Source organism: Peromyscus maniculatus, chromosome 4, assembly GCF_049852395.1.
Source record: "Peromyscus maniculatus bairdii isolate BWxNUB_F1_BW_parent chromosome 4, HU_Pman_BW_mat_3.1, whole genome shotgun sequence".
Taxonomy (NCBI): domain Eukaryota; kingdom Metazoa; phylum Chordata; class Mammalia; order Rodentia; family Cricetidae; genus Peromyscus; species Peromyscus maniculatus.
In genome coordinates this window covers 98,849,859-98,873,458 of record NC_134855.1, presented here as the reverse complement: position 1 = coordinate 98,873,458, position 23,600 = coordinate 98,849,859, and the positions used below count along the sequence as shown (strand labels likewise).

Sequence of the window (23,600 nt, the reverse complement as noted above, 5' to 3'; positions counted from 1 at the left end):
TTCAGAGGGAGAAAGGAGTGAGTCCAGAGCTGATCTAGGAAGGAAGTCAAGAACCTCAGGATTCATTGGTCCCCTGAGAACCAGGAGGCAGGGTGGAAGTAAACATGCTGTTGTGGCTGCCTCCACAACAGGTGGGATGGGCAGGGCAAGGGATTAGGGCACTGGGATTCCTGTCCTCTGACCTAACTTTTTCACACTGGCCGACTCACTTCTCTAGTTTCTGCCTCCCATGCCTGAAAACCAGAAGGGTTAACCATAGTCTTGAAGGTTCCTTACAGTGTTGAAGTTCTCTGATCTCCATCTCTTCTTCTCCCTTAACTTCGGAAGTCATCATTATCATCTTCTGTCTCCATCATCCTCTCTTCTCTAGATAAAAAGCCACTCTGAAGATGAAATGATTAGATGATGCCATCTCTAAGGGATGGGCTTTTAACTTACTCTATACACGTGACATCTTCACCTTTACTTACTATATGTAATACAATAAAAATTTTACTATTTCCTTCATTTTTATGTAAAATGTGTATAATTTTTAATTACAAAGGAAGAGTATGGAGATCTAGTTGGAGTAAAATAAAGCAATAATTTCAGATAAAACCCTAAGTACCCCAACCTCATCTTGAGTAACCATTGTTTCCAGTCTTTGATCTAGACATAAGTATTCATATATATGCTGAATGTAATCGATTGGATCAATATGTGTCGCTACAAATCCAGATACTATCAGACTATAAATTTCAACTTAATATTTTTTCCACCAACTTCATGTCTTGGAGCTCTGTCCAGGCCAGTAGTAATGTATAGACTGACTTTAATATTTCTCATCTTGTATTCTACAGTGTATGATTTATTCATCTCATCCTCTTCTAATGGACACTTAAGTCATTCCCTTTTTAAAGACAGACAAGCAGTCTTACAGTCAGCATTCTTATGCACGCTTCTGGCTACTCATGAAGAAGTGTCTCTCTAGGACAGACACTGAGATCACTTACTTTCTAAGTTCTTCCTACCACCCCCTTGATAGTCCCCTCATTTTTTCCTTACTGCAAGAAGAGACACTCTAATTGAAAATGAACATCCTATTTTAATATAGATAAGCACAATACAGTATATTAAAACAATAGAATATTGTCTGGTCATGAAAAGGAAAGCTAAGCACAATGCTTGGGTGCAGAGACATACATGTGTCATAGGCAGAGGGTGACATGGCCGTGGTGTCTCTGGAGGATGCGATAGATTGGAAGTGCTTCCTGTCGGGCAGGTGTTGCCCTGCCTGTTGGGTAGCCTTAGTCACACACAGACCTGAGCCAGTCAGCTGGTCTCCTAAAGGAAGAGCTGCTTCTTTTCCTTAGGTTTTCCCTGTGTAGCCCTGGCTATCCTGGAACTCACTCTGTAGACCAGGCAGGCCTCAAACTCACAGAGATCCACCTGCCTCTGTCTCCCGAGTGCTGGGATTAAAAATGCGTGCGCCACCACCACCCCACTTCTTTTTTTATTATTAGGAAGAAGTCAAGTTCTTTCCCAAGTGGCAGGGTTGGAATGTTCTTTCTGAACATGAATGGAAGCCAGAGATGGACAGCAGCTGTTGGGCAAAGAAAGAACTCCTGATTTGAATCACAAATCTGAGTTTAACACGAGACAAAACTCTCCATCTATCAGAAGCTCTATTTTCCACCCCCAGGTGTGGATGACGTGATGTTTCATCTATCCAAGGCTGTGGATATAGTGCTGAGAGAGTTGAAAACTTGAAATAAGTGCAAGTGGTTTTGCATAAGACAGAGAACTCTTCAAATAGCAAACATGTCCATGACCCTGTATGTGCTGGTGGCTACTCTGCAGCTTCTTGAACAACAACAATAGTAAATGACCAGCTAGTGAAAAAGATGTATGTTAACATACATACATAAACAAAATAATCTACAGCGGTTTAGAAGATAAAGAGGGGGCTGGGTGTGGCAGCACATGCCTGCAATACTAGCATCTTGGAAGGCTGAGACAAGATGGTGCATGTGAGTTCCAGGCCAGCCTGGTGGGCTTCAGGCTAACCTGAGTGATTGTGATCCTGTGTGACTGTGGTCTGACTCTTTAAAACAAGAGATAAGGATTAATTTTTGATTCACATTTGCTTCTAACTCCTTTATTGAAAAAGGCCATTCATTTGAAGTATACAGTTAAGTGTATTCAAACAGTTATGAAAGTGTCACTACTCTCTAGTCTGAAAACACTCTCATCACCTCAAAAAGAAGCAGTCAGAGCCAGGTGTGGTGGTGTGCACTTTTAATCCCAGCACTCGTGAAGCAGAGGCAGAAGGATCTCTGTGAGTTAGAAGCCAGCCTAGTCTACAGAGAAAGTTCCAGGACAACCAGGACTATGTAGAGAGAGCCTGATAATAAGAATGAGAATAAGAATGAGAATGAGGAGGACGAGGAGGAGGAGGAGGAGAAGGAGGAGGAGGATAGGAGGAAGAGGAAAAAGAGAAAGGGGAACAAGAGGAAGAGGAAGAAGAAGAAACATTTGAATCCCATCCCACCTTTTTCTAGTCCCTGGCACTCCTTAATCTATGTTCAATCTCTATGGACTTGGCTATTCAGACACTTCATAGAAATGGCATCATACAAAACGTGTCCTCTTGCGTCTGACTCCTTTCACTGGCCGTAATTTTTCAAGGTCCATTCATGCTGTAACATGCTCAGTTTACACAAGTCCATTATTTTGACGTGCTACATTTTTCTCTATTCATCAGCTCGTAGATAGTTGTGCTGTTTGAACTTTTCAGCTCTTTCTGTATAATGCTGCTATCAGCAGCCACATGTGGGTTTGGTGTGAGTGTGTGCGTTTCCTGTTCGGTGGTATACTATAAGGGGTTCGATCACATGGTAACTCTGTGTTCAACATTCTAAGGAGCCTCCAGAGTTCTCCAAAGTGCTGTACCATTTTATAAGCCCACCGGCAAGGTCTGAGCGCCCCCACAGCACTGCATTCTACCAACACTTGCTACTGTCCGTTTTCTTACCATAGCATAGTATCCTTATGGATGTGAAGTAACAGTTCATGTGTATTTACCTAATGACCAGAGCATCCTTTCATGTGCTCATTGTCTTTTTTTTCTCTTGTTTAGAGAAAGATCTATTCAAATCAGTTACCCACACTGGGTGGGGGACATGCCATCATGAGCAAGTAGGAGTCATAGGACAATCTTGTGGGGTCCTTGCCTTCTCCCATGTGGGTCCCAGGGACTGAACTTAGGTTGTCGGGCTTGTACAATAAGTACTTTACCTACTGAGCCATCTCCATAGCTCCAGTTACCCAGCTTTTCATTTAGGCTCCTTGCTTTTGTGTTGTAGGGTTGATCTATTCATCCATCTGGTCACAAACACCTTATCAGATACACAATTTACAAATACAGCCTCACATCCTGCGGATTATATTTTCACATTCTTTATGATGCAGAAATGGCATTAGCTTTGGTGAGAACGATTTACACTGATTCTGCTTCTCCTGTCATATCTGAGAGATGTTGCCGACTTCAAGATGAGGAGGATGTGGACCTGTTTTCTCCTATGTGTTATAGTTTTAGCTCTCGTGTTCAGATCTTTGGTCCGTTTTGAGTTAATTTTTGCATATGATGTGACGTAGGCAGCCAACTTCCTTCTGTTTTATTGATATTTAGTTTGTATGTGTCAGTGCTTGGTCTGCAGATTTCTATGTGCACCATGTGCACACATAGTGCCCAGAGGAGTCAGAAGAAGACATCAGATCTCCTGGACTGGAGCTAGAGGCAGTTGTGAGTGGCCATGCAGGTTCTGGGAACTGAACCCGGGTCCTCTGTAAGAGTGTGATCTTACCTGCTGAGCTATTGCTTCAGCCCAGACACCATTTTTCACCTGTGGATATCCATTTATCCCAGCACCGTTTTTTTTTTTAAGGTAATGAGGTTTATTAACCCATCCCATCCGCAGAGGAGTCCGGCATCACTGTGTTGAATCCCTTTTAGTCCCTCCCCAGTGAGTTGTTCACAGGAACCTGCATAGTGATGCCTGATTGATCAGCTTCAGGCCGAAGTTCTCTGCTTCGAACCCGAGGTTAGTTTCCCAGTCTGTGAGGAATCCAGGGAGCTCTCAGGGTACTATCCTGGGATGGGCAAGATCTCTTCTAAGTGTTTGCAGAGAGCATTTGCCCAGCACCATTTTTTGAAGAGAATTTTTCTATATTTGATTGTCTTGGTATTTTGTTCAAAGATCAGGGGTGTTGAATTTTTGTTTTGTTTCATTTTTGTTGTTTGTTTGTTTTTTGAGACAGGGCTTCTCTGTGCAGCTTTGGAGCCTTTCATGGAACTCACTCTGTAGCCCAGGCTGGCTTTGAACTCACAGAGATCCACCTGCCTCCCAAGTGCTGGGATCAAAGGTGTGTGCCACCACCACCTGGCTTAAGGGTGTTGGATTTTGCCATGTTGTTTGGTAGATTTCTTCTTTTTTAATTGACACACAGCCAAGATAAAGTAGGTGGGTCTCTGTTCTTCTCAGCTTACATCTAGCCTTGTTACATCCCTCTCAAATCCATGGCCTCTTCTTACGTTGTTACTGTTAAACACACAGATACAAAACCTACTGAGTGAATTTGGCACTGCCCCATGTACAGTGTGAGACCTCTTTTCTAAGACTCTTGGGTCTGTGTCTGTACTAATGTCATCCCAAAATTGCTTTGATTACTAGCTTTATAGTAAAGTATAGAAGTGTAAGCCCTCTGTTTAAGATTGCCTTAGAGCTGAACACGGGGCATGACTGTAATCCCAACACACTGGAGGCTGAGGCAGGAGGACTGTCATGAGTTCCAGGCTACACAGCAAGGTAACTATGTTATTCTTCCCCTCAAAAAAGAAATAAAAAGATTGCTTTGATGACTATGGATCCTTTCTTCTTCCCTATTAATTTTATGATCCACCTGTCCATTTCTGCCAAATGGCAGTTGTGCTTAAAAGTTCTGATTAAAATTTTTTGAGAATTTTATACCCCTCCAACTCCTCCCATGCTCCTCATCCCTCTCAGATCCATGACCTCTTTTTTAGTTGTTATTGTCACACAGGCAGAAATGTATGTATAAAAACTTCTGAATCCATTTAGTGTTGCTTGTACATACATGTGTTGAGGGTTGAACACTTGGGATTGGTTAAGCAACCAGGAAGCTCTGAAGAAAATTGATATTCTCTCTCTCTCTCTCTCTCTCTCTCTCTCTCTCTCTCTCTCTCTCTCTCTCTCTCAGCAGCCATTGATTGCCTGTACATGTTCATCTTAGGATAGAACCTTGTGAAATTTCCCCCATCCACACTGTCATGTCAACTATTTGTTCATTATGTAGGTCTTGTTTAGGCAACTGAATGTTGAGATTTCATGAATACAGCTTCTCTGTCATATTTATAAGACACAACCTTGCGGCAGACATCCTGGTCCTCTGGCTCTTACAATCTCTTGTCTCATGATTTCCCCTGAGGCTTAGGTAGGAGTTGCATTGTAGATGTATCAAATGATGTGGGCACTTGGGTCTTTGGTCAGTATTGTGTTCAATCTAGAGCCATTAGAATGATCCTATCATTAATTGCCATTTGAATGATACCATCTTCTAATCCATGAATGTGGGATAGTTTTCCATGGTTTAAGTGAATTTATTTAAACGATATTTTGTGGAAAAAGTTTTGCATTCTGTTGTGAATGTATTACTGATTATTTTAGTCTTTTGCTACTATAAATAGAATTACTTTTACATTTTTCTCAGATTATTCATTGTGGTGTATGAAAATACAGCTGAATTTGCATATTGGTATTGAATCCATCATGAAGTCTTTATGTAGTTGTTAATTCTAGTTTGAGCATATTATTATTCTTATGTCATGTGTGAATACTTATTTCCAATCTGGATGTCTTTGATCTCTTTTCCTTGCCCAATGGCCCTGGCTGGAACCTCCAGTACACTCTGTCTTTAATGAGACAAGAGCAGGCAAGAACACTCATCTTTATTTTGCTCCTTATCTTAACAGGAAAGCATCCAGTCAGTGTTTCACTATTAAATAGGATTAGCTGTGGATTGTTATAGAGACAATTTATCATGATAAGGGACTCCCTCCTTAGTTGGTTGATTTTTTTTTTTAACATGAAAGGGTGTTAGACTTTGCCAAATGATTTGGTTAATTTATTTTCTTAATCAAAGCACAGCCAAGATAAAGCAAGTAGGTTTCTGTCCTTCTCGGCTTACATCTAGTGTTGGAACGTAGACAAAAAAGTAGCTAAGACCTGGGTGTGGTGGCACAGACCTACCATCCCGGAACTCCAGGGACTGAGCGAGGAGGATGAAGCATCTGCAGCTAGCCTGAGCTATAGAAGGAGACACAACAAGAAATAAAGACTGTCTGAGTACCTACACTGAGGCTAACAAGAGTAGACGAGCATATGGACACGAAACATGCATTCAGTGTGAGCGGTTAAGATTAAGAGCAATTCAGCTCAATACTGTCAAGCAGTGGGAAGTGGGAAGGAGAGTGGCCGACTGGGACAGGTTTCATGAGGGACGTCTTGGGGGACAGGTAGGTAGAGCAAGTCTTTCTCCATACTGCCAGTTCCCAAATAATCATATGGAGACTTCTTACTAATTTTGAAAGCTTGGCCTTAGCTCAGGCTTGTCCCACTAGCTCTTATAACTTAAATTAACACATTTATTATAATCTACATTATAATCACGTGGCTTGTTAACTCGCCTCTCTGTACCGTTCATACTTTTTCTGCAGCTGGCTGGCGACCCTGCCTTCTTCTTCCCAGAGTTCTCTCTCTCTCTCTGCCCTGAAGTTCTGCCTATACCTCCTGCCTAGCTATCGGCCATTCAGCTTTTTATTACACTAATCACAGCAGTACATTTTCAACAGTGTACGAATATCCCACAACAGGTAGGATTTGGCTGAGTAGTGAAGGATAATCTAGTTTGTTCTCTGTTGCTCTGATAAATCACTGACCACAAGCAATTTAGGGGAGGACAGGGCTTATTTGACTTAACGATTTATAGTCCGTCACTGAGGAAAGGCAAGGCAAGAACCTGGAGGCTGGAACTGAAGCAGAGCCCGTGGAGGAGTCTGCTTGCTGTCTTGCTTCCCCTGGCTTGCTCAGCCTGCTTTCTTATAGAACCCAGGACCATCTGCCCAGAGATGGTACCACCCATGGTGGACTGGGCCTTTCCATCTCAATCAGCAATCAAGAAAATGCCCCCCACAGTCATGTCCACAGGCCAATCTGATGGAGGCAATTCAATTAAGAGTCCCTCTTCCCAGGTATGTCTAGGTGTGTGTCATGTTGTGTGCTGCACTGAGGCCATAGCAGGAATAAACCATGCAGACAGCCTGCCTGGAGTGAAGGATGACCCTGGGGGTGGGGAGAACTGAGAATGCAATCAGAAGTTAACGCTGGATACAGAGGGCCATGTGTCGCGTAAATGAGTGCTCTACGTATCACAGGCTGTAGACTGTCTTAGAATGTTTAAAGCAAAATGAGATGGGGGGGTCAAACTGTTTTGAGGGAAGGTGGATGGTGTGTTAAGGGCAGAGATGCCAGAGGCAGGAGAGTTATCGGAGCCTATTATAGTCACTAAGGACGAGACGAGGACAGTAGAACATTCTAGGCACTTGGAAAGGGACAACCAACCTCATTGAAACCGTAAGGGAATGACTGAAAGGACTCGGTTACCTGTGAATTGACACAGACTGAGGAGGAGGTGGGTGAGCCTATTGTAATTTAAGCATTGTAAGCCACCCTCAGGTGACTGGGGACCATGCAAGACCATGGTCAAACAAGAACCCAGATACAGCCCTTCCAGGAGAGGCATACTAGAGAAGAGTGTGTTTAATCTGTGTTGTAGCCGATGATCCCGAAGGCTGGGGGTGTCCTTTCTGACTCTGAGTATCCAAACATCCAGGACACTGGGTCCGTGGCATTGGTGGTGGTAGAGGGCCAGCTAATGGCCTAAAGTGGAGCAGCTGTGCTAGGGGCAGGCGACCAGGAGCTTGTCCTCTGGTTTGCAGGTTGGTGCAAGGACAAGAGGGACTGTCAACTTGAAGCCCAGAAGGTGGAGATCAAGCTGGGCGGTGGTGTCACACACCTTTAATCCCAGCACTCTGGAGGCAGAGGCAGGCAGATCTCTGTGAGTTCGAGGCCAGCCTGGTCTACAGAGTGAGTTCTAGGACAGCCAGGGCTACACAGAAAAAAACTTGTCTCAAAAGAAAAAAAAAAGTGAGCCGGGCAGTGGTGGCACACGCCTTTAATCCCAGCACTCAGGAGGCAGAGGCAGGTGGATCTCTGTGAGTTCGAGGCCAGCTTGGGCTGCAGAGTGAGTTCCAGGAAAGGTGCCAAAGCTACACAGAGAAACCCTGTCTTGAAAAAAGAAGAAAGAAAGAAAAAGAAAAAGAAAGTGGAGATCAGGATGTATCTGAAGGCATGCTGGGCTGAGGAGAGCATCGAAGCCAGGCAGGTCTACACCAGAGGCCAGCCAGAAAGACCATGTACCTCCAGAAGTGTGCAGGGAGGTGATAGAGGGTGAAGGAAATAGGGGAGGAAGAAAGAGAGGAAGAGGAAGAGGAAAGGGAGAGGAATGTGGAGCACAGCATCTCCATAATCCTTAAACCTGACTTATGGCTGTAGTGTTACTGACTCCATTCAGCCAACACGAAAACTCAAGTGCAATCGCCAAATCACTTCCTTCAGTTTACACAACTGGTAAGTGATGAGCAGAACTGGACCGGGCTTCACAACCCTGGTTTTTGTCTGTCCCAGGCTGCCCCATCCCAGGGCTAGAGGTGGCCTTCACAGACCTCCAGAGCTACCGGAACAACATGAGGCACCGCACAGAGGAAATCAGTGTCGACCGCCTTGTTGTCCGCCGTGGGCAGGCCTTCAGCATCACCCTCTACTTTAAGAACCGGGGCTTCCAGCCGGGCATGGACAGTATCATCTTTGTGACTGAGACTGGTGAGGAACTGGCCCACAGGTTGTGTGCGTATATGGTGTGTGTGTGTGTGTGTGTGTGTGTGTGTGTGTGTGTGTGTGTAGGGTGTGATATGCGTGGGGTATGTGTGTGTGTATGTATGTGTGAAGTGGAGCATGTGTGTGTGTGTGTGTGTGTGTGTGTATGTGTGTAAAGTGGAGTGTAGGTGTGGGGTATATGTGTGTGTATGTATATGCATGTGAAGTGGAGCATGTGTGTGTATGTGTATAAAATGAAGTATGTGTGTGTTTGTGTGTAAGTGGAGCATGTATGTGTGTGTATGTACGTACATGTGAAGTGGAGTGTGTGTGTGTCTGTGTACATGTATGCGCACGTGAAGTGGAGCATGTGTGTGTGTGTGCATGCATGCTCATTGAGCAGGATCTTAGAGGAATGGAAGATCACCATAAAGAGCCTTGGTTATCTTCTCTCCTAGGACCCTTGCCAGACCTGGCCAAAGGGACACGGGCAGTGTTTAGCCTCACAGGCAGTGGTGGCCCAAGCCCCTGGATTGCTTCCCTGGAGGCCAATGGGGCCACCTCCCTGGAAGTGAGCCTGTGTGCCCCTCCCATGGCAGCCGTGGGTCGATACCTCCTGAAAATTCGCATCGACTCCTACCAGGGTTCTGTCACGGCATACCAGCTCGGGGAGTTCATCCTGCTCTTCAATCCCTGGTGCCCAGGTGAGGCAGGTACCCACTCGGGCTCCTTTACTTCCCTCAGGGCTACCAGCCATCCAGGCTCAAAGTTTCCAGCCCCTGATCCTTGGCCAACACAAGCCCCCCATCCCCTTGAATTCAGTGTCTGACCTCCAACAACCAGGATGGAGAGACCTAGATGTTTGTTTACTCATTTGGAATTTTAAAATTATGTCTGGACTTAAATAGTAAACTATTATTAAGTTTAACCATTATTAACATCTACCTTCATTATCTGCTTTTAAGTTCATTTGGATTTTTTCATTTAAAAAGTAATAAATGTTCACTATCTGGATATTTGGGGAAAGAAGCAAAGGATAAAAGTGGGAAAGTGAGGAGCTAGAGGGAGAAAAGGAGAAGGGGAGGGAGGGAGGGAGGCAGGAAAGGAAAGGAAGTTCTAGATGGTGGAAGACCTGCCAAGCTCCAAGTTCCATTCTCTCAGTGGAAACCTTATTCCTGTCCTCTGTGTAGCCTTATAGAACTACCTTATGCTTAAACATGCACACATTTGTGTTTATCTACATGTTGTCGATTCTGTGACATACATCTGGGTGTGATTATTATACATATCAGTCTCCAGTTTGCATTACTCTTTGAAATACACACCTGCGCCAGTACTTAGGGGGTCTGAAGCAAGAGGATCACTGTGAGTTTGAGGCCAGCCTGGACCACACAGTGAGTACCTTACCAGACTTGGCTACTGAATAAGACCCTGTCAAAATATATGTACCAACTTTGGACACAGTTTCCTACCAGAACACCTTTCTTAACAGTTACGTCATTCCAAGCATTTTTAACTAGTTCCCATTTCTAAAGACTAGTTTTGGCTGTTTCTCTTGAGTAAAGCCATGGTAAAGATCCCCACACTGTCTCCTCTCTAAATCTAAGCAAGGTGGACACGTAGGCAGCTACGAGAAAGTGGTGTGGGTAGAACGCAGCACAGGCTAGGCAGAGCAACTGGAGTCCTGAGCGTAGGCAGGAGGCTGGTGCGCTCAAGCAGAGGCCAGATCAGCCAGGCCTTGCCTCCGGCTTGAACAGGGAGCCCGGCTGCTTGGCCTCTTGTTCCACTTTCCCCTCCCATTGTACCCTGGTCAGGATGCTGGGCTGTGCGCGTCAACACTCTGATCCCAGGTGAGTGTGACGCTGCACCAACTCCAGCTCCTTTGTCATGGATTTCTCAGGGTTGTCATCCACCTGCCCGATCAAGGAGGGCAGGCTGTCTGTCTTCCGTGCATGTATATCTCTGTATCTCTACATTTTTCTCTCTGTAACACACACACACACACACACACACACACACACACACACACACTTTTTTGGCCTCCAAGACTGGGCTTTAGACTTGAACATGGGAACACAGGATCTGTCGGAGTGTCAGAAGGACCACGTGACTTCTCTCCTGAGCTGGTCCCCACATCCCAGAGTAAACACACATTAGGGTAGAAGCAGTTCTCAGGTACCATCAAGATAAACAGCCACCACATCACTGGGCCAGGGATGTTTGGCTGGGAAGCCCCACCCTACAGTTCAGGGATGTTTGTGACCTCAATCGTGAAGCTACAACTGCTCACCACACTGGTCCAAACCCTGGAGAGAACCGACCTGAGCATGGGATCCTTCTGTACCAACTTCTCTTAGATTCTCACCTCAGGATCTGTTGGGCCTTCCAGATAGGTCCAGGACACCTGCTCCCATAGTCTTTGATTTACTTATGTTTAAGGTTTTTTTTTTTTTTTTTTTTTTTAAAGGTAATGCTTAGGTCACAGAAGTGCCAAGTATTCACCTATCAATCAGGAAGACAGAAAAACATAAGCAATCACTGTAGGATAAACTTCAGAATCCTCTACTCATATATACATATATTATTAATAGAAGTTAATTCATGCTATCCTCATCATTTTACAGTGTGTTTGAACTTACCATACCACATGTAGAGATCCATATACGTCTATATACTTTGCCACTTTGCATTAATACTGTACAGAATTCTGTGCTGGAGACACTCTGAAGCTGGTAAGCCAGTCCTCTCAAAAGGCATGCTGGTTATTTCCACCACAAACACAGTGCTCAGATGAGCAGCTTAGAGTCTGAAACTTGGTGCACAACAGAAACGCTCAGATGAGAGCCTGGTGGCGAGGCCGATAAGGTCAATGCCAACCTTCACATTCCGATCTGCTCCTCTGCAACTGGACTAGTTGAATGAAGCAGAAAGCTCAGACTATGGCGTTGCTTGGCTCTGTGCACAAATCCCAGATCTGTAATTAAACTTGGTTGGGAAAGCTGCTTTCACTCTGAGCTCATTTCCTTGACTTTAACTTGGGATCAAGCACCCTGGGTAACTTATAATAATAGATACTCACCAAAGGTAAATGTGTATTATTTTACCTATGTTCATATTGAGCTATGTTGAGAGTGTGGGGTCCCAAGACTCACTGTATGCCCATCGGAACATCTCTAGGTGCCTTCTCCAGATCTCAGGTTCTGTAGAACTGTGGGGCTAGGAATGGACCAGGTGACTTTACTACCTTGTGTCCTCTCACTTTGATTCCCAGGGGATGCAGTCTACTTGGAGAGTGAGCCCCAGAGGCAGGAGTATGTCATGAACGATTATGGCTTCATCTACCAAGGGAGCAAGAGCTGGATCCGCCCATGTCCCTGGAACTATGGGCAGGTGAGTCCCAGACCATACAAGCCCCAAACTCATAGGGGAAGGGGAGCCAGAACAGGGCAAACTGCTGATGCCAGCCAAAGAGCACGTCTGAGAAGAATCTCGGGTTGCTAAGGAAGCAGCCCCGGGAAGGAGGAGGGAGTGTTCTCTGCTGGTCCTATCTGACTTGAATAGGATTTAAGGGCAAGGGCAGATAAAGGCAGGCCAGCCGTAGACTTGACTGAGGATGGGGTGGAGGTGGCGCACAGTCACAATGGAAATGGTCGCACCTGACGTTTTGTGCTTTAAGCTGAGTTTGCAGTGAGGTCTCACCTTGCTCTCTCACTTTGTCCTGACACCCCCTGGTGCTGATCTGTCACACGGACACATGCACAGTATGTGTGTGCCCCTGAACATCTCTCCCAGAAACAGGACTGGTGAACATCGATGCATCTTCCCTGACCCCATGCCAATGCCTTTTTATTTGTTTGCTTGTTTTGACAATGGGCTCTTTCATTATAAGCAGTATGTAACTGTTAAAAAAGAAACTTGGCAAAGGTGGGTGTGATGGTGCATGCCTGTAATTCCAGTGATTGAGAAGCTGAGGCAAGAGGATTTGAAGTATGAGGTCAGCCTGGGATGCACAGGAAAACCCTTTTGGGAAACAGAGCTGAGGACGCATCTCAGTTGGTGGAACACTTACTTGATGTGTACAAAGCCCTGGGTTTGATCCCCAGCACCGCATAAACAGGATGTTGTGGTGTACCCCAGTAATCTCAGAACTCAGGAGGTAGAAGCAGGAGGATCAGAAGTTCAGGGTCATCCTTGACTACATACACTAGGCTGCAGGAGACCCTGTCTGAAAAACAACCAAACAAAAAAAAAATTTTAAAAATTACAAAACCTTTGAAAAACATTACAAAAAATGGACACCCAGAACATATCATAAGTACTGCTACCAACTTGATTCCTCTTGACTTTATTTTGTACACGTCGTCTAATGACCTTGTATGTAAAACATTAAACTCACTGCAATGCTTGACAACCCTTGTCTGTCTGGAAACCTACCTCTTGGTTAAAGTTTGGCCGCAGCAGGTGCTCCAGGAAGTCCAAGATCAGGGAGGGGGGGAGCTTCTCTAAGCTGAGCCTAGTGCTAGGGGCACTGAGGGAGGGAGAGGATCAGCCTTGGGCCACTCAGAGGAGGCGACAGCCAGGACAATACGGGGGTCCTCACCAGGTCTTACCCGAATAAAACTCCAAATACCCGTGACCTTTCAGGCTCACCCACGGCCAAGGTAGCTGCATCCCAGAGGAAATACAGCAGTCTCAATGAAATGGGTCCCAACTCCTCACACAGTGTGGGCATTTAGGGGTGTTGTCATCAGTGAGAAGCAGAAGTGAGGTGCTTCTGTTTTGGGGGCTCTGGCTCCCCCTCCCCACTTTCTGTTTCTCTTCTTCAGTAAGCACATACCAGGCAGAGGTGAGTGCTAGAGGTGTGAAAATAAAGGGAGCATTGTCCCCGAGGGACACATAACAGTTGCTTAGCATACGGTGGGATTGTGAGGTTGACGGACAGGGGCAGAAAGTTCTGGGAACCAGGAGGAAGGCTCTTGGTTCAGCAAGAGATCCTGAGAAAGCTTCCCAGGAGAGAAGGTGCTATGCTGGAGCTGCGTTAGTCAAGTGAAGGCCAAGGGCAGACATGTGCAAAGATGGATGGGCCAGAAAGGTCCTGTCACTGTAGAGATTATGAGGAATTTGGTGCAGCTGGAACAAAGCTGCTGAGATAGGAGTCGGTCAAGGTCAGAGGCTGGAGAAGTAGGAGTCCTGTTGTAAGACACTTGCTGGGGAGATGCAAGCAAACATCTGCTCATCCCAGATGGGGAGCCAAAGTCTAACGAGGTAAACCAAAGAGTTTTATTGGGGTTACTTATGAGTGATGAGTTACTTATAGGAGCAGAAATGACTAAAAGACCACAATATCACCAAAAGACCACTCCAGAACGGGTGACAGCTCACAAAAGCTGGAAACCTGGAGCTTGCTGCACAGCCTACAGGCAGCTGGACAGGTTAGAGTGTTTTTCCAGGTAGCTTTGTTAGTCTGAGCTTCTTCATGGCAGTTTGGCTGATCTGTCTCTTTCTAGGCAGTTCAGCTAGTGTAAGACTATCTATCAGTAGTCCTTAACTGCTTATAAGGCTTGGGGAGGGAGGGACCTAGTGAATCTGGTCAGTTTCAGGGACTTCCTGAAGCCTTTGAATTGTTTACTTCCTAAGCTTCTCTACAGAATCTAAGATTTCCCATTTAACATGCTGTGTCATAACAACCTTTCCTTTATGATGGAAGGTTAAGGTTTTAATCTCAGAGGAAACAGCTATACAACAGAGCCAGATCTCAGAGGGACTTGAAGGGCCTTGATTCTTTAAGTTATAGGGCCCTTTGAACATTGTAAACTAGAAAAGTGATTTCCCTAAAGCAGGTAGGCCAGGGAAGCCTAATTCTACTTATTGACCCTAGCTCCATGAGAATAAGTGAGTTTGTTTATATTCATTGACAAAGATATGTGACGTCTCTTCTGTGTACCAAGCTCTGTGCCAGGTCTGGGATCGGGTGTTATAAAGAGAACTGGGTTGACAGAGAATACACTCGGGCAGGAAAGATAGGCCTCAAGTACATTGTATAACCAAGTTTGACAACCAGAGGGGACACACCCATGGGGGCCAGTGTTCGAGAACCCACATGTGATTGGTCAGTCCAGAGCCCCAGAGCTGTGAGTTTCAGGGCAGGTTGGTGCTGTCCCGTCAATCTGCTGCCAATGATAAGCTGGGTCATTACGGAACTGTGGCAGGAAAGGAAACCTGGCTTCATTAAGAACGTCTTAGAGGCCCCAGGATTGTGGAGATGGAAGGGGAAGAGGCAGAAATAGACTTTCCGATGAGGCAAATGCATTTCCAAACAACAACTCAGTAGCAACAGTCACTTCAAGTGAATGGCGAGACATTTGGCTTGCAGGACATGCAAGTGGGTCGTGATACCATAACTTTGAAACCGTGCACCTTCCTGGGAGGCTGTTCATGGCTTCTCTGATTGACAGCTACCTTGCAAGTGGGTTTTATTCTACAGACACCCTCTACTGGGGAGCTGAGTGGTATAGGTTGTGGATTTCTTTATCTGTCCACACACACCAAGTGCCTCCTTTCTCTTCGTACCCTGCAGTTTGAAGAGAATATCATTGACATCTGCTTGGAGCTGCTGGAGAAGAGTCTGAACTTCCAGGTTGACCCGTCCACAGACTGTGCCCTGCGGGGAAGCCCCGTCTACACCAGCAGAGTTGTGTGCGCCATGGTGAGGTTCCTGGTGTGTCCTGCCCAGGGAGGAAGGAAGCTGTGGAAGGGGACCCTCACCTTCTCACAGCTCTTCCCTGCAATAGGAGAATGAGGGGTCAAGAGACGGGGACCCTCTGAGAACAAAACCATTTTGAATGAGACTCACAGCAGATTATGGGAAATAAGTTATCCCAACTAAACCCTGAAATAGCTGGTGTGGGCCGTTGCCTCTATTAATCTAAGTTACATGTTTTTTTGGGGGGGAAAGCTGAATGTCACTGAGTTTGAGAATGATCTCGTTGCTTCTAGATTTCCTTGGTTCCAATGTGTTTTTACTCTGCTCAGAGCCAAGCTCCTGCTTCACAGGAAATTGAAATAGAATACTGAATGGATACAAGCCTGCTCTCCCCAGCAGGTCTGGAAGATAAAGTGAGGTCCAAGGTCTCCTGTGCATCTCAGGCTGGTGGTCCTTCATCAGCCTCCGTCCCGTCACCTCCTGTGGCGGGAACAGGCGTTTCTAACACTTCTATACACGGCTTCTCTTTAGATAAACAGCAACGATGACAATGGGGTGCTCAATGGCAACTGGAGTGAGAACTACGTGGACGGTGTCAACCCTGCAGAGTGGACGGGCAGTGTGGCCATCCTAAAGCAGTGGCATGCCACGGGCTGCCAGCCAGTGCGCTATGGGCAGTGCTGGGTCTTTGCTGCTGTCATGTGCACAGGTAGGCAATGACACGGGCCCCAGGGGACACCAGAGCAGCCACGTCGGAGCTCTTGGAACCATTTTTATCTCTGTCTCACAGTTCCCACCAGGGGACATTTGGAAGGCAGCTGTTCCCTGCGGAAAAGATCTCATCGCTGAGTTCACCAGTTTGGGCTTAAATCAGACAGTGGTTCCAAAGTAGAAATCACACACGGCTCACGTAGCCTAACAAAATGTTCCCACAAGAATGGGAATAGTCCAGGTCCAACAGAGACTTGAGATAAACTACTAAATGACTAAATAGCACAAAAACCAAATTGGGCTGTTTCTGACTTAATGAATTTATGTACACAGAAGGGAAGTGAGCACCTGACCTTTAGGGCTAGAAAAACAAGGCAACCCAAGTTGAACGACCTTGATTTTGGTGTTGCCACAGGCTCAGAGGAAATTAGGGGTCTAACTTGGGACAGGGAGTTAGGGAATGGGGAAGAAATAGAAGATTGATTTTTAGATAGGAGCTAGAAATCACATCAACAGAAGAGAACCTAAAAGAGTAAATGTGAAGAAGAAGGATAGAAGGGTTTGTATGTGTCAAGAGGGCAAAGGAGAAATAGATGGGGAGGAAATTTTAAAAGAAGTAACATCTGGGCTGGGTGGTGGTGGCGCATGCCTTTAATCCCAGCACTCGGGAGGCAGAGGCAGGCGGATCTCTGTGAGTTCGAGGCCAGCCTGGTCTACAGAGCGAGTTCCAGGACAGCCAGGGCTGTTACACAGGGAAACCTCGTCTTGAACCAGAGCCACTCTCCTGCTCTTGATCCCCACCCCAACTCTGCCCACTGTCAGCCCCTTGTATGCAGGCCCACATCCCTGAGTCGGTCTCAGTCGGTCATCATTCCTGCCAGCTAGGGAGACAGGCCAAGTCAGGCCTCCACTCACAGGACTCTAGGAGGATGCAGGGAGGCCAGAGCTGCCGGTAACTTGGTGTTTATTGAAGGTTTAGGCCTTCTGTGTAGAAATTCCCTGTGACGGGCATGTATGCTGGGCCCGACCCCCGACAGAAAGTGAAGGCCAGAGAGGCTGATGAATGCAGCACCAGGCCTCAGTCCAAGGGCATGAGGAGATCTCTGTCAGCACCGACAGAATGTGACAGCGTCTTTAGTGTGGACTGCTGCTGCAGCCCTTATTTAGTGCCTGCTTCTTCTGCTGCTACAGATCCTGGTCTTGAGTTGGATGCTTTGATGGCCCAGTGATAAGACATAAATAATTCAACAGCTTTGATGCCAAAAGATGAGGTGATTAGGATGATGTGGGGGATCTGAATCATCCAGAAGGCCGATGTGAGACTGCTGGGCAGAAAACCAGGCAGGTTGACTTAAAACTCCAATCCCAGCACTTAGGATGAGGCAGGAGGATCATTGTGCATTCAAGTTCAGCCTGGGCTATATAAGGAGTTCTAGGTCAGCCTGGACTACAGACAGAGTGATTCCCTGCCCCCCCCCACTCACACATATATACACACACACAAGATGGAAGGGCAGAATGGATCTTGTGTAAGACAATGGGGGAACCTTCCAGTGTGGAAAAACTGAGTTTGCGTGTAGAGGTAGAGAGCTGGGTTTGGGAGTGGCTGTCTGGAACAGGTGATGAAAGAGGTGGAGACAGGGATGGAGATTATGCAATGGCAGCAGGGCAATTAAAATGTTTATGAGGATCGTGGCCCTTCTGTGACCTCGCAAACAAAGAGTTAGGTAATGATCAAATGTGGCCCACTCCAGCTAGAGCCCAGTCAGCTTCCTCCCAGGGCCGCCATGTCGTGCGTTAGTAAATATCCAGTCTGAGGAGCCCATCCCTTCACTCAGCACCACATAGTGGAGTCTTTCCGTGCTGGGTGCCATGTTCCATCTATTCTTGGATACAAAGATGGAAAAGACCTAGCCACTTTGTTTCCTCACCAAAGTGAAAGATGAAGGTTTAGCCAAAGTAATTATGCCAACACAACTGCCACTCACATCTTAAACAATTATACCATTATTATTCCATGGCCGTTACAGTGATAATGGGCATTTCCTTTGTGCCAGGCACTGTGTTAAAACCTTGGCAAAGGAGAGTAATAGAGAAGCATGCGAACTCTGGAAGCAGACTCCTTGGGGTTTCTGCAGTCCCTTTATCTCTAGAGATTACAGTCTAAGACCCCCAAAGGTGCCTGAAACTCTGCTGGTACCAAAGCCTATCTATACATACTGTGTGTTTTCTTATAAATATTTACCTATGGTAAAGTTTAGTTTACTAATTAGGCACAGCAAGAAATTGGTAACAATAACTAAAATAACTCAGGATAGTTAGAACATTATGCTATAATAAAATTGCCGGCACTATTACTCTTGAATTTTGGGCAATTATTAAATATGGGCTATTTGAACCTAGCACTACAATAGCACAGCAGGTGATCTGATAACCTGGAAGTGACTAGCAGGCAGGTAGTGTATAGAGCATGGACACTCTGGACAGAGGAATGATGGTTCATATTGTGGGCAGGACAAAACAATACAGGATTTAAAACCAAAGAAATGTTTATTTCTACAATTTCCATTAATACTTTTGTGACTGACTGGAAGTAACTGAAACCACAGAAATTGAAATATATATTATTGAATATATTCAAATATATATGTATAAAATTGAACCATGAGTATAAATACCAACACTGCTATCAGCTATCTGGGTAGCTTCAGGCAAGTCATTTATGGCTCAGTTTATTCAGATATGTGGTAAGGAAATTGGTGGTACCTGAGGCCTAGGATTATTCTCCATAGACGCCATTTTAGAAATTAGTTAATAAGACATTCTCTGAGAAATTATGCAAATTATCCCGTGGGCGTCCCGGAAAGGCTTTATGCTTCCTCCATTGGCTCTGTTCCTTCCATTGACTGGTGTTTTTGTTTCATTCACTTTAGTTTTTTATTTGTGTATATTGATGTGTGACGTATATCATGTACTTAGCTATATTCTCTCCCCTTGCCTCTCCTGTCCTTCCTTCCTGCTGTTCCTTTTCTCTTCCCAAAGAGTCACCCTTCTGTTTCCTGTTGTGCGCCTGTGGGTTTATGTGTGGTGTGCTTGTGTGTGTGCACCCGCACGTGAGTGTCTGTGTTAAGCTCCACATATAAGAGAAAGCATACAATATTTGTCTTTCTGGGGCTAGTTTATTTCCAGTTCTGTCCATTTGCCCAAAAGTGTCAATTTCTTTATCTGCCAAGAGTTACCGAAAGGACTGTGTAAGGTCACCCATGAACAGTGACTGGCTAGAGCGAGTGCTCAGTATTAGCCAGGGGTGTCTTGCTTGATCCCCCAAATGACTTATTGTTTTTTCCATCTTCTCCATCGGCCAAATGAAATGGAGTGTCCCAGCTAGTCTCATCCTCCAGTGTGCTGACATGGTAGGTCATGATCTAACTCCAGGCTGTACTGCCCAGGCGCATGGCTGGCAGCTGCCATTTACCCCACACACCCTGTACTTCCCACTCACACTGGATACCTTCCAATGTTTCTGATCCTCCCCACCACCTGTGAAGTTGATATCATTATAGCTCGTGACCATGTGACTCATGAATGAGTCAGAAATACTTTCTTTTGTTTTGCTTGAGACAGGGTGTCTTTATGTAGCACAGGCTGTCTTGGAACTTGCTATGTAGACCAGGCTAGCCTTGAACTCAAGAAGATCTGCCTGTCTCTGCCTCTCAGGTGCTGAGATTAAAGGTGTGTACCACCATGCCAGGCCTAAAAATTCATTCTTAAGCTGGGGATGTAGCTCCTTGACAGGATCTTAGTTTGGCATGTTTGAAGCCCTAGCTTGATTGACAGAACAACCAAAACAGAGTGCACTCTGCTGTCTACAGCCCCCAGCCCAGGGTTGTCTTTTTGACATAATATTTATCAAACATAACGACTTTAACTGCCTGTAGAAAAACCACAAAAGGAGGCTTTGTTTTCATCAACGATGTATACTTATATTGTGCAGGGAGTTTTCTTTGGCATCCGTTTGTAGGTGGTTACTTGGTAATTAAAAAGAAATTCCTGGCCCACCCTTCTGAGCTCAGGGCCAGCCTCCAGAGAGCTCTAGGGCATTGGGCTCTTCCTCTTCAGGCCTCTAGTCTAGAGAAGATTGGAACCCTCAGCCCTTGATTGGGGTCTCAGAAGCAGCCTGGATGCCTTGCCCTATAGGAGGGGACCAGAAGGGACAGTGGGTTCTGCTGCTGAAGGCGCTCCCCAGAAGTCAGGTGGTTATGTGGTTCTATACTAAACCCACCTTGGGTAGATGTGTTTTGTTTTGTGCTATTATTGGTGTTTTTGAGACTCACTCTGTAGCCCAGGCATTCCTCAAACTCCTCCTCCTCCTTCAGCCTCCCAAGTGCTAGGATTACGTATATGCCACCATGCTCAGCGTCAGCAGGCTTTCTTTGTGAGGTGATGATGAAATGTTCTAGAATTAACTAGCTTAGATTGTGACACAACTTGTCCAAATAGCACAAACCAGTGAACTGTACCTTTGATAAAGGTGAACTGTAGGATATGAGCTACACCTTAAGGGCTGGAGAGATGGCTCAGCCATTAAAGGCTAGGCTCACAACCAAAAATGTAAGAGTTATTACACCTTAAGTATAAATGAGTTACCCCTTAAGTAAGAAAGCTGCTTGAAAAAAATCCAAGCATCCTGGAAATAAGGCCGCCTTGCTTTTTACCGTACCCATATGAGCTTGGGGTGGGACAGCCATGGCATGGGCCAAAAGGCACTAATATGGAACTGCTGTGTGGAGTTTGTCCCTTCCTATTAAAAAAAAAAAAAATGGAGCCCTAAGCCTTGGGCGCCTTATCGAGAAGACGATGCTGGAACTGATGTGAGGACTGTGGGCTGGTCCTCCCCTCAACCACAGCAACCCCACTTGTGTGTCTTTTATTGACTGGATTCTATCTTGAGAAGACCTGGGGCAGTGTCTTCCAGTTAGAGCTTTTGAACCCCTCCCAGCTCAATGCTTTTTAAGATGTGTTCTCACTGAGCTGTGTACGGATCTCTACAAAGTATCTCATCGTAACTTCAATACAGCTCCTGTCCTCATTCTTTCTACCGAGCTCTCCAAGAAGGAGCCTCGTCCAAGGGCCTGATGCTTTATTTCCCCCCAACCTTTCTTTGGATCTCAGTCCACACTTGCACAATGCCCTGGCTGGAACGCTTATCTCCCGTTATTTTCCACTGATTTACGAGCATGGAGATTGTATGGAATGTTCCCTCGTGGGATTGTTGGTCAACATATGACGCCTCTTTGGAAAGAAGTCTGGCACAGAGCTTTCCACAAGCGTTAGCTGTCATCATTGGAATACTGTGTTAGGCTTCGCTTCTTGGGCTCCCGTGGTTTGGAGGCAGCTTGTTTAAAGATCTCTCCATCCATTTCCCAACCAGTCCTGCAGCCTCTCCATCACTCTCCCCACTTTATTCTTCCTCTCTTTCTTGGAATATTTAGGGTTGCAATTGATCACATTCCTTACTCTGCAGTATTACCATAATTGGTCTGCTTCCACCCTAAAAACCATGAGTTATTCTTCTCCTTTTATCCAGTACTTCACTTTCATGCAGTACCTACCCACAAAACACTTTAATTTGTTTGACATGTAGCACTGTAGTGGAAAATGTTCTCACACACACAAAAATTATTGCCAATGTGCATTTTTTTCTTAATTTTTTTTAGATTTTATTTTATGTGTATGAATGTTTTGCCTGCGTGCATGTTGGTGCACCATGTGCGTGCCTAGTGCCTGCAGAAGTCAAAATGGCGTCAGATGCCTTGGAATTGGAGTTACCATGGTTGTGAGCTACCATGTGGGTACTGGGAACTGAACCCAGATCCTCTGCCAGAGCCACAAGTGTTCCTGACCACTGAACTGTCTTTCCAGCCCCCTATCCATGTACAACTTTAATTCAATATGGTTTTTGTGTCACGTGTTGTATTTTGTCATTTGGAAACTGAAAGCATCTAGACAGAAGTGGAAAGGTGACAGAGGTCATCACATTTAAATGTGATCACTTTGACTGCAGAGAAGCTTTGATGCTAACTCTCAGTATCAGGCCTGGAGTGTGCTGTAACATACTGTGGGAACTCTGAAGCCCCTTCCTAACCGAAAATCTATCTTGGCCAAATTGCCATTGCCTGAGTATGCAGGCATGTGTGTGTATGCACACAAAATGCCCACATGGGTCTCTCTTCTGTGAGCTTCAAATCCCACAAATTTGTCATGTCAGATTGTGAGTTGCCAGAACTGATAGTCTGTAGACAACCTTGTTCACAAGCTAAGGCAATTTATTTAACAGAAAGTGAATGAGCATGTTTTGTTCCCGGCACTGTGCTTGGAATGAAGAAATACAAGCGAAGCGCCTTCTGGAAGCCTCACTTTGAGGTTATTTGTAATCTGGCCAACAAGATAAAATAGAGATGTTAAATTACAGAGCGCTCGATCTAGTGCTAACACGTGTAGGTGGCTGGAAACCTGTTGACAGCATAAGCAGGAGGCTAATGTGACCTAGAGCAGTCAGAGAAACTTCAAAGACGAAGGTGTATTGAGATCACAGGCGGCTGGGATGCAAGTGGCGAGGGTGGAGCTTGGGTTAGAGCAGGGAAGGGACTGGGGAAACTGGAGCCCAAGTCCTGACCCGACTCCTCTCCCCGACTTCACCTCTCCGAGCTTCAGGTGTGGCCTCTTGTGTTTCATGCTCTATATATGCAACCCTCCCTGCCAGCACGGTAGGTCCCATCTATAATACCAGCACTCAGGAGGCTGAGGCAGGAGGATAGCTAGAGGCCTAAAGTCAACCTGGGCTACAAAGTGGGATTCTGCCTCAAAAAACAACTTCCCTACTTCAACAAAAATAAAATAAGGGGGCAGGCTGTAGTTTAGTGGCAGAGCACTTGCCTAGCAGGGATAAAGCCCCAGGTTCAATCCTTAGCACCACAGGAAGAAGAGAAGCCCTCGCCCAGGACTCCTGATTTCAATCTCGTGCCTGTATGGAGACCTCACTGTTACTAAACATCTCTATAGCTGAGCTGCTTTAAGTCTTCCCCACATACCTCTTTAGTCAAGGACAACATCTTCACTGTAGGTATTGGCCATGAGGTCAAGTGCAGTATAAGCATTGTCTCACTTAATCCTCTCCAGGACCTTATGCTTTT

The 23,600-nt window shown here is 45.7% G+C and overlaps 1 protein-coding gene across 1 annotated transcript in view; it reads left to right on the top strand.

The window, feature by feature from the left end:
- Positions 1-23,600, top strand: part of Tgm5 (transglutaminase 5) — a 37,645-nt gene that overhangs the window by 239 nt on the left and 13,806 nt on the right. Inside the window, exons 2-6 of the mRNA XM_042276040.2 lie at positions 8,805-8,999; positions 9,452-9,697; positions 12,265-12,383; positions 15,571-15,699; positions 16,228-16,405. Coding sequence (XP_042131974.2) covers positions 8,805-8,999; positions 9,452-9,697; positions 12,265-12,383; positions 15,571-15,699; positions 16,228-16,405 — 867 coding nt within the window. The remainder of the gene's footprint in view (positions 1-8,804; positions 9,000-9,451; positions 9,698-12,264; positions 12,384-15,570; positions 15,700-16,227; positions 16,406-23,600) is intronic.